Below are 11371 nucleotides of genomic sequence, written 5' to 3'. Positions count from 1 at the left end.
AAGGGGGGAAAGGATTCAACAACCACAACAGGGTCCTATTAGGGTCAGCAAAAATAAAATGTGAACATTATTTTGCAATATCTGAATTAGCAGTGCCAAACCAAGGTACACACAAAAAGAAATTGTGATAGGAATTTGATATGATAATTTAATAACATACAATGGAGAAAATTTCGTCACAAATGTGCAGAGTAATGAAAAAACCGGGTGCGGAGCGCGCGGTAAATCCATTATCGAGTGCGGAGCGCGAGATAAATATATTATCGTTTAATTAACTCTGATAAGATTCTATGAAAGTCTCAGCATATGAAGTATGGATCTGAAAAAGTGCAAATTTCTTCCGTGCAAAGATGTTGAGTATGGAACATACGGCATTTAATATCAATACTAATATTATATTACCCTTACCTGTAAAATGAAAGTAATTCATGCTGGTAAAAAATAGAATGACAATCTTCATGTTTTCTATGAATTGCTGGAAAACTGAGGAACGATTTTTTAAAAGTGCAATACTTAAATCGATTTTTCCACCTAAACAGAGAATTGGAAAGAAAATCAAAGAACTTTTGCTCAATACGAAATTCAATAAATCTAAATCAACTTTGTAAGCGTACAATGAGGACACAGTATATTGTTCAACAAATACCGGAACTGGTAAGTTCCACACGAATGTGAAATAACACCTGGTCATGATTACCTCGCAAAAGAGAAGATTCAACTTACTTGTTGGCCTCTATAACAAACCTGTTAATTCTTCAAACAAATCATACAATTTCAGAATTGTTAATCTAGAATGTGTTTAAAACAGAATTATATAATTTCAAATTAAAATTAAATATTTTTAAATTTATTCTTTCATGCCAATATTTAAAGTTAAATTCATAATAAATTTATGTATAATAAGCCTTGATGATGTAAGTTCGGTCCCATACACAGCCCCACAAAAAAATGTGCAACCCAAGCTAAGCCACCACACTAATACGTTTTTGATATCGTTCAATCCGAATCCGTCGTCAGTTTGAATTCATCAGGTCAAAATGGATAAAACCATTTGATCGGTGGAAACCTCTACCCTCAGATTTGTTTGGTATCGCTAAATCCGAATCCGGAGTCAATTTGACTCCATCAAGACAGGCTCTAGGTCAATTTAAGGTGAAAATACAGAAAAGCAATCGATCGGAGCGAAACCCCTACTCTCAGACGTTGTTTGGATCACTGAATTCGAACCCGGTGTCATGTTGATACCATCAAGTGAAACACTACTTTAAAACGTTTTTGGAATCGGTTAATCCGAATTCAGGGTCATTTTAATCCATCAGTTCGAAGAAATGGTGATCTCAATTTTGACCTTAAGATGACCTTCATCTCGACCTGATAGGGTAAAATGACCATGGATTCGGATTTAGCGGCCACAAAAAAATCATAAAGCAATGGTTAACGCCAATTCAATGATTTTTTATCTTTTTGTTCATCAATTGACATTGATCCTGATCTGATGGAGTAAAAATAACCCTGGATTCGTTACAGCGCCCCTAAACACATTTGAGGGTAGACGTTTCTCTAATGTAATAATTTTCTTTGTTTTGAGCTCTTCTTGACTTAACCCTGATCTGATGAGGTGAAACTGACCCCAGATTCAGTGTCAGCGATTCCAAAAACGTTTAAGAATAGAGTATTTCTTCGCTCCAATCGTTCCCTCCGATCCCAATTTTAAGCCCAACAACCCAGGATATGAAAAAAGTCAAGAAAAGAAAAACATTTCTTTTTGATAGCCATTCAAGATTATTATAGCAGCTTTTTGGATTTAGATGGAAAATCTAAAATTTAAATTTTTAGTGCACGAAAAATGATGAAAAATGAAAAATTCCATTTTTGGCCAAACTATGCAAGATACGAACACAGATGATTTAACAAAAATTGTGATACTGAAAAAGATCTACAAATTCGTTAATAATCACTTCTTTATAGGACGCGTACTTTTTATGCTATTCTTGAAAAATAACACTAAAAATAAAAAATAAGAAAATAAAATTTTTTGAAAAAACAAAAGAAGTTACGAACAAAAAATTTAACAAAAAATTTGTAACCGAAAAAAGTTACAAATTTTTTATGAATCACTTTATGATAGGACACGTACTTTTGGTTTCAAATATAAAAATGGCATTAGAAATAAAAATTAGAAATTCGTGGAAAAAAGATAAAATGTACGAAAACAAATTGATAGATAGATAGTTTTTTATTTATTTTAAGGTTGTTTATAAAACAAACGCTTACAAATGTCTGTAAAAAATCGAGCGCGCAGCGCGAGTTTCACGATGAGACTATCTACCACAAAGCCTAAAGAGCTTTGAGCAACGTAAAATTTAACTATACCTAATTAAGTAGAAAATTCAGAATATGAAGACGCATATAAATACTGCGATCTAAAAGAGAGCTTTTTAATAAAGTTTTATTTAAGCATTCCAAATTCCAAGAACGAATATACGAGCACGAACCGCGAGATTCGACTAACGCGCGCGCTAGGCGCGCTCAAATATGCCACATTTTTCACATAAAATATCGTAAGCAACAATAATTTTTTGAAGCTTGTAAGATAAAGTTGCCACTTCAAGCTCAGTTTAGACCAATTTTATTCATCCCAATATTTTTCTTATAAATTTATTACACTTGGAAGAATCAGGATTGTTTGATGAGGAAGACATTTTTTTGGAGCTACCTCACTTCAAGTAGGAAAATAATTGATAATATGCTTCCAAGGGAAAAAGATAAGCACAAATCAGTAAAATCTATGTTAATTAGAGAATAGAGCTTGTGACCCTACCCTTGCAGAAATCTTTATAATTGGACCCAGGCAAGGGGCTCCCAGCCTGACCCAAGTCTGTAACCCGGAAGAAAATTGGCGATTTCTGCAAGGGTAGGGTCACAAGCCCTATTTGTTGGACACGTTACATCTGTGCACGTGCACAGTTGGACAAGTGATATCTCTGCGAGTGCACAGTTAGGAAAGTTCCATCTGTGCACGTGCACAGTTAGGCAAGTTCCATCTGTGAACGTGCACAGTTAAGAACTGTGAAAACTGCACAGTTAAGAACGTGCAAAATTGTTCCCATCTCGAGGAAATCGACTGCGTTTATCTGCAAAATCTGGGAAAGTAAGCAAGAGCAGGAGAACTGTTTGCTCTTCTCTCGCAATAGCGCTTTAGCACACCAAGATGGTAGATCGCCGCGCTCGTTACTTTAACTCCGCTATTACATGTCTAGTGTCCCCCTATTCATATATTCGTGGGTTGATAGGAAGGGGGTGGGGTTAGTGCATTTAAAAAACTTCAAATTTAATTTGTACATTAAACTGTATAGTGCAATTTTAAAATATACACATATAAACATTTATTTGAACGCGATGACTCGTATTCTGTATGCAGGAGTTTAATGCAGTTCCAGATTGCAAAAAAAAAAGGAGAAAACAATATTTTTCAGACGTAATCTGTTGTATGGATCTTTGATTTCGATGATTTTCAACACATGGGACGACTCATTTTTTGAATGGGTAACAAAATAAACAGCTGTTCTGCCGCTTCTGAATTTCACGACCAGTATATCTTAATATCCAGCCAGGAATATTTTTTTTCTCAAGACGTCTTAGCGCGCCCCCATAAATTTTGTTATCTAGATAAGATTTTATAAAAATGTGTGGTATTGTTTCAACCACTTCCTCTATTATTTCAAGTTCAGGCTCAAGCACAAGATCGGCCATGAACACACCCTCATCTGTTTTCACATATCCGGTATAGCCTTGAACTGGGGAATTATTACGTTCATAACCACAGTCTTCGATATCGGCTGTCCAGCTAAGGCGACAATACCTTTGAGGAACATATAGAAAAAAACGCTCGATTGTAATTTTCTTATAATTTTCACTCTTTGAAATTAGCCAGCTCGGATATTCACGTCCACTTTTAAGAGTTCCTTTATAAACACGGTCAGTTGGCATTTGTACGAAAGCTATGCTTCCAGGAGGAACCGTTAGATAAGTTGGGGATAGTATTGCTGGTTGATGTCCTTTTTTTCCTATCATTGCACCTTATTTTGTAAAAAAAGAATAATGATTCATGAACTTTTAATATACTAGTAACTATACCTGGATAGCACAAAAGTTTATTTCAACATTCCTGGAACACTCCATTCAAATGTTCTAAGAATGTTGCGGACATTTTTTTGTGCTAACCGAGTCTGTTAACAAGGTAAAGCTGATTCGATTATAAATTACATTATTGATTATTATGTCTTCGCATGGAACAATTTTTCACCTGCCCAAGTGTGCATATTAATGGCCAGTGGAACGGTAGTTGGTGTTGCACCTCACGCTCGTTTTCGTGTTCCACCTTCTACAATAAACTTTTTCCTTAAAATCCTTTAAATTCCGTGGGTAGCGTACATAATTTCCTGCAATCCCTCAAAAAAGGATTGAACTCCCTTGAAATACATGTGAATTCTTCAAATACTACGTAAATTTCTTTAAATGCTTGAAAATCCGTAAAATAGTCTGAAATGTAATAAGATACTTTGGAATCTTTAAAATCCCTCTAACTGCTTCATGATATACGGAAATCCCCTAAGATCCAATAATAAACTGTCGAATCTCCTGCAATCTCTTACAATCTTTTGAAATTCAGTGAAATCATCGAAACCCTTTTAAATTACTAAAAAAACAACTACTGAAATCCCTCACAATCCTTAGAAATATTTGCAGATCTTTATAAATGTCATGCAATTTTTCGAAATGTTATGAAAACCCTTCAAATTTTCAAAACCCCAGTAAGATACTCTGTATCCTATACAAATTTCAGTGATGCCTCGTCTTGAAGGTTTAACTTGGCACCGGCAAATGCGGGTCTTACCTTTGCTAGACCCTTCGTTTGGGCAGGAAGACTCAATTAAAGGACTCAGAGAATTAATTTACGGGGATTATTTGAACTTTTAAAAAAAAATAACATGCACCGGGAATCGCCAGACCCAAGACGACAAATTCAACAGTACACTCGCGTTGCTGTCTATGTTCCAAATCAACGATTGGCTCGAGAAAGCTCGAGCCTTCTTTCAAGTAACGTCTCTTTTTAGAAAAATAAAAAAAAATACTCATACAAAAATATTCAGGGGCCTCGCATAATTTATACGGCTGATACGACCGATGCTACTTTTCCTTTTCACTTAACGGTTACCTTATTCTCTTAGCTTGGTTTGAAAATGTCGAGGCCTCGCTCCATAGCGACACAAGGTAACTTTTTAAAACTCTTGACATCTTTTAAAATTATTCTAAATATTTAAAAACTCTCGCAAAACTTTGAAATCGTTTGGATATAAATTATGGTGTAGAAAGGGGTTGATTTTCTGGGAGTGTAACATCTGTCTCACTATATGAAGTATGGATCTGAGCAAGTGAAAAGTTGTTCCGTGCGAAGATTTTAAATATGGAACATGCGGAATTTCTTATCAATACTAATATTATATTATATTACACTCACCTGTAAAATTCAGGTAAACCATGCTGGTTAAAAATAGAATGGCGATCTTCATTTTGTCATTTACTGCTGACAACGATAGAAAACTGAATAATGATATTTGAAAATCCTATCAAGTCGTGACTGGTTTATTTTCGAACAATATTTACTACTTACACAGATTTATCTTTTACTTCAAACAAAGTGAAAAGGCTCTATCCTATCTTGGATTTTTTTATATTTCCTAGACGTTTTGCCTATAAGAACTTCAGAATAATTTATATTAAAATTTTTTTTTTCATTTTAACTGAGAATTGTGAAAACAGTCAAAGATCTTTTGCGCGATACGAAAGTGATTAAATGAAAATAAACTTTGTATCAGATATAATGATGATTCATTATATTGAGTAACAAATGCCAGAAGTAGTAAGTTCCACACGAATATGAAATAACAGCTTGAACAGATTGTATTGCAAGAAAAAAGATTTAACTTATCAATTGTGACAGAAAACCTCTATCATAATCATAATTTATCATAATTTATTGCCCTTGTTGTCGAAGAACGTTATGTTTCAAATATTTTTACGATAATTATCACCCACAAATATATTAAGAACAATAAATATATTTTTAAACGTACAGTGAAACTCTTCTATAGCGCCTATTTTGGGGCTGACGGTGGGTGGCAACTAACTCATTATAGCCTGCTCCGCTTTTGTTGTTCAAGCCTGACTGCCCGCCTGAGTTACAGACGCGGATCCCGCGCACCCCGCGCAGCACCTGTTACACCAACATGTGGCGCGACGTCAATTCTCGGAAGGGCTATAAAAGGGAGGGCTTTCTAAAGAGTTTCAATGTACTTAGATCAAATAAAATTTAACCAATACAAAAAAAATATTATTCAAATTTTCAGGGTGTTTTGTGTTAGACATTTTTTCTCAAGAAATGAAAATTTTAAAAGATTGCATCTCGGTGATTTTTTAAAACTTTTCTCTTTTTTAAGTAGAAGAATAAGAAGGTATAAAACTTTTAGATATAGACAATCCCTTCTGGAAATGAGAGTTAATTAGGAGATTAATAAATGTAAGTTAATTTTTCTATAACGATATTCTTCATTACAAATTTTAACTAAATTAATAATTGCAAACAGTAATTGCTGTTTGAAAATAGAAAATTTTAGATAATTTAAAAAAAATTGCAAAATTTATAGTTTGCATCTTTTCAAGCTAAATAGTATAATGTACTCCATTTATTTTATTCGTTTTTATTTTAAGTTGTGACTTAAATATTTACTCTGATTAGTTATTCAATAATTACTTGTCTAAAATGAATAATATTATTTTTTTATTTAATTCTTATATACAACAAGATTTTTATTCACATTGAAATCTTTTACTTCGAAAAGCAATACATATCTGATATTTAGAGACCCCTATTTTATGCGCAATAATTCTCATAATCTTGCAAAATTTCGCATAATTTTGAAAAATTAAAAAATCCTTATACGTTTCATAATAATTTATTACTTTTATTATACTTTAAGAGCATGCAAATTTTTTTATTTTCTTGAAATGCGAGTGTAAATTTGAGCAGTGTCCTGTTTTTGCATTTTGAATTTCGCGCTTTCTGAGAATTTTCTACCCTCAACGGCCGATAGCAGTGGTGTCAGAACGCGGATATCTCTGGCATGCGCAGTACGCTAGGGGCGGCACCTATTTGAGTAGCCAATGGGAAGTCGGCGGGAACTTTTAAATGCGGAAAGATGCACTTCATTATTCTTCTGCAGCCTGCTAAAACAAAAAACAATCTACTCGCTCTATCCCATTTACAATAGTAAAACTATCGTAAAATACTTATGATTAATAAAATTTACTCTTGAATATCGGTTATATAAAATATTTTTCTTTTATCAAGCATCATCATTTTATTTTCCTTATTGTAATTCTGCTGAAAAATAATAGAGTGCAAATTTCTGCATTTAAAAGTTCCCACGAGATATCCGCGTTCTGACATCACTGGCCGATAGCGAAACCTGTGTTGCTTCAGTCAATTCTCAAATGGCGTCTGTGAGCCAGTTGAAGCAAGTCATCTGTCAGTAGTGTGATCATCGATCGATGTGCTACTTCCATTCTCTCTCAGTTTCGATTACAAAAAGTAAATTATTTTGTACATATGTATTTAGAATGGGGTCCAAAATCATTCCTAAGAACAAACTCACAGTCATCGATCGTGCAGACTAGTTTAAAAACGAAGGCATGAATGTTTGCGACGCAATAAAGAAAATCAGAATGTGCAAATTCTGTAATAAACAGATAAAATGGGATAGAAAATGCATCTCGTAAAATCACTGCCTCTGTGAATCTCGTAAATCAAAGAAAAAAACTGCACTTAATCTCGAAGGGACAGTTAACAATTAGACAAAACAAATTTCCATGGAAGAGTCTATTAGTAAATACAAAAAAATTAAAACAGAAAAAGAAGAGTTTGTAATGTCTACAGTTTCTGCTTTTATGAAAGCCAACATTCCCATTGAAAAGTTTGACGATTCTGATATTCGGGAATGGGTGAACGAATATATAATAGGTATTATTTCTGTTTTCATATCCTTTCTTCCATTGAAAATCACTCATTCACGAAAAAATACATATTGTTTGCAAGCTTATCAACAGTTTCAACTGTATACTTAATTCAAACGATCTCCATTTGTTTCTATAATTGATCAAAGCAAACACTTGAAATAAAATACGATATAATACGATAAGAGCATATCAGTGAGACAATATTATATTTTTCCTTTCTTATATTCATAATTATTTTGTCAGTTTCCTGGGCTCATAGTAATAAAATGTTTCTATAACTATAACTATAACTGTACCTCATCTCGAGCTTTTAAAGTCCACCTGCAAATATAGAGGTTATAAACGGCCATTGATTTATGAACAGCTTCTTGAGACTGATTCAAGGTATATTCTGATATTTTCTTAAGTTTTTGGCTGTGGTTCCATCAGTTGTTACTTCTTCTGCCAATCGATATAATTGTCGCTTTGAATTTAATTATTTGAATCGACGCTAAACTATTTGAAATGTCAATTTGCCTTTTTCCCCGAATTTCAATATTTGAGAGCTTGCTTTTTCGATTCATTATCGATTCCTGCATCTTCGAATAAATTCAAAAATTAATTCATATCGATATCAATTACATTGTCACCAGAATTGTCTTCAATTAAAACTGGATCGGAAATATCGTTTGCATTTTCGAAACGGAAGTTATCGTAAGTTTCAATGAACAGACAATCTTCGACAGAATCTTTTATCAACATTTCTAATTTGTTACTAAAAGAATTTTCCTTGTGAAAGCTTCATGATATTCTTAGGATTCATAATTACAAATGACGTCATAGTAACTTATTGTTGAAGTAATAGCATATTGAAGACAAGCTCATGAATAAAGGATATTCAACGTGTTTGATTGGTTGTGAGAAGATCATTCAAACATTTAACCTGTAATTCTAAAGTATATAGACTTTTATTTGAAACAAATAATTTGCCGAGATCGTTTGCGGAGGTCAGAAGCGCGAGGAAGAATGTTCCAAAATACAGGAAAGAAGTGTGATTATTAGGGAAACAAATGACTCGCGATGGAGTGTAAATTTAGTCAACCCCGCTAAAGTAAAATAAATGCTTTAAACTAGACTATGCTCGGTTGGGACGTGCGGCTGGCATTTGTTTTCTTTAGCGTCATCTGAAGATACAGAAATCGATAATGAATATAAGAAAATAATCGCCTGATTCATTATAGTAGAAACGAGGATACCAGCCCTTATTTGCGACAAGCAGACGCCATATTGGATCCAGCATCTTGCATTTTGTAATTTTATATTCAGATTTGGATCCAGCGACATCGAAAACCCCATAAAAGCATCTCACCTTTGAAAGCACCTGTCTTATTGCAGTTCAAACGTGAAGATCACCCTACATGTACGAGAGGTAGTTCCTACCCTTAGAATTGTTTCTCAGCCGATATAAAGAAATACATGTCAATTATTTTCCCTAATTCTACAAATTTGCAAAGTTTTATCAAAATACGTTACGGACGTAAGAAAAATACCAAATTCAACTCAAAAGAACGTAAGAAACATAAAGGACCTTAACAGAATAACCCGTACGAACTAACTAATACAAACCGACCGTTTGTCTTTTTTATCTTTCAATTAGAAGCGCATTCCTTGAAAAGTCAATAATGTCAACAGATTTCTTCCTTAAAAATTTGAATATATGTGCTACGAGCAAGGAGAGCGATTACACTAAGATTTACAGATTATCGAGGAGAGCTACGAAGGTTTTGATAATAAGGGAATGCTCAGCGATTATTGTTGGTATTAACTACTTTAAACGGGTTACATCTAATACAAATCGCTTCGTACCCCCAGTTTTTCTATTAAGGCGGATGGCTCTATTTGTCTAATTTTAAATTTATGTCAGGATTGAGGAACCCGAATTGCTTTAATTGAAACTGTGAAATGCTGTAACGTTTAAGATGAAAGGGTTTTACTTGTCATTTGTATTTCCAAGAGGTGAAGAAACACGAAACCTGAGCACACCTGCTGATTGCTGTAGTAGTTGGAGGGAGTTTGCTTTGTAGAATTTTTATACTATACTATTGAGTATAAAGATAAAGTATCTGGCACTAATTATAATCTAAAATCTAAGCATGAAAAATTATGAAATACTCAAAATAATCATACTGGGATATTTTATATGTGGATTCGGTTTGTTTGCATGTACTTTGCCTTGAAAAGTTTTTAGCTGTCATCAATATAAGTGAGTCAAAGTATTTTTCCTTATTATTCTGGACTTCCTAGTATATGCGATATGCAGCACGAAAGTTTTCGTTTTGCTTAAGCGACCCTCGATGTCATTTCAATATTCGTTTCCGCCGACGCTGAACCAGGACTTCCTTCTCCAAATTGAGAGTGACAGTACCCCGAATGTTTGTATTCTGCATCTGCAATGTCTAATTATAGATTAATAAACATAATGTTAAAGCTTTACAGTACATTTACCAGAATTTGATTTCTAAGACGTAAAGTCACAAAACATAATAATATGTATTTTAATGTAGCTGAAAAACATTTGATCAAAAAGTTAAAACATGCAGGTACCACCCAGTGATCACAAAGCTTGGCCACGTCTTTACGACATCGTTACGACATCGTTACGAGAACTTTACGACACCGAAACGACATGGACATAGGATGACGTAAAGTTGTCGTAAAGATGTCGCAACGATGTCGTAAGGACGTCGACAAATTTTTTGCCCATTGGGTACACTTCGAAAGAAAATTTATGATTTTACTTAAATATTAGGCCTGAAAATTAATTCGGTGTCTTTATTTCGATATCTTGTAACCCCTTGTCAAATCATGTTTTTTTTTTCTGTCCTAAGGTGGTTATTAAGTGCGAACCTCACACTTTAAAACGCAATATAATAAGTGGCGGCCCTGCGGACTAAATCTCAAAAGTGCGTTAGTGAAGAATATGTCGTCTGACAAGGAGCATTAGAGAAACTACATGCTTTTTGCATTCCAATTAAAAATACATCATTGTTAAATCTCTGAAATAACTTTCAACACGTTTTACTTATCATTACACCTTCTCCTAAGGCCGAGAAAATAATTTCGGATCCCTCAGATGCGTTTGTTTTGAATGGGAATGCAAAGATAATTCAGTGTTTCAAATGTTCCTTGTCGAAAACAATTTTATTGATAAAGATTTTTCAAGGTAAAGCCTGCAGGATCGCTACCTATGAAATTGTGGTTTAGAACTCAATTTTCAACTTTTGAATCTACTTAAGAGCGGGAAACAATTCCAGCT

At 33.9% G+C, this 11371-nt stretch overlaps 1 protein-coding gene across 4 annotated transcripts in view; it reads right to left on the bottom strand.

Annotated features, from left to right (window-relative positions):
• LOC117170681 overlaps positions 1 to 5602 on the bottom strand; it is a 119220-nt gene extending 113618 nt beyond the window's left edge. For 2 of the 4 annotated variants that reach the window (XM_033357659.1, XM_033357668.1), the window contains exon 1: positions 5522 to 5602. In XM_033357659.1, coding sequence (XP_033213550.1) covers positions 5522 to 5573 — 52 coding nt within the window. In that variant the 5' untranslated portion in view covers positions 5574 to 5602. Of the gene's footprint in view, positions 1 to 408; positions 532 to 3352; positions 4080 to 5521 lie in introns of those variants that run through there. The other 2 variants (XM_033357650.1, XM_033357640.1) reach the window with 2 other exon arrangements.
• Positions 5603 to 11371: the final 5769 nt, after the last annotated feature.

Source organism: Belonocnema kinseyi, chromosome 1 (assembly GCF_010883055.1).
Source record: "Belonocnema kinseyi isolate 2016_QV_RU_SX_M_011 chromosome 1, B_treatae_v1, whole genome shotgun sequence".
Classification (NCBI taxonomy): domain Eukaryota; kingdom Metazoa; phylum Arthropoda; class Insecta; order Hymenoptera; family Cynipidae; genus Belonocnema; species Belonocnema kinseyi.
Note: the sequence above shows the minus strand (reverse complement) of the source record. Positions and strands in the feature narration are given on the sequence as shown.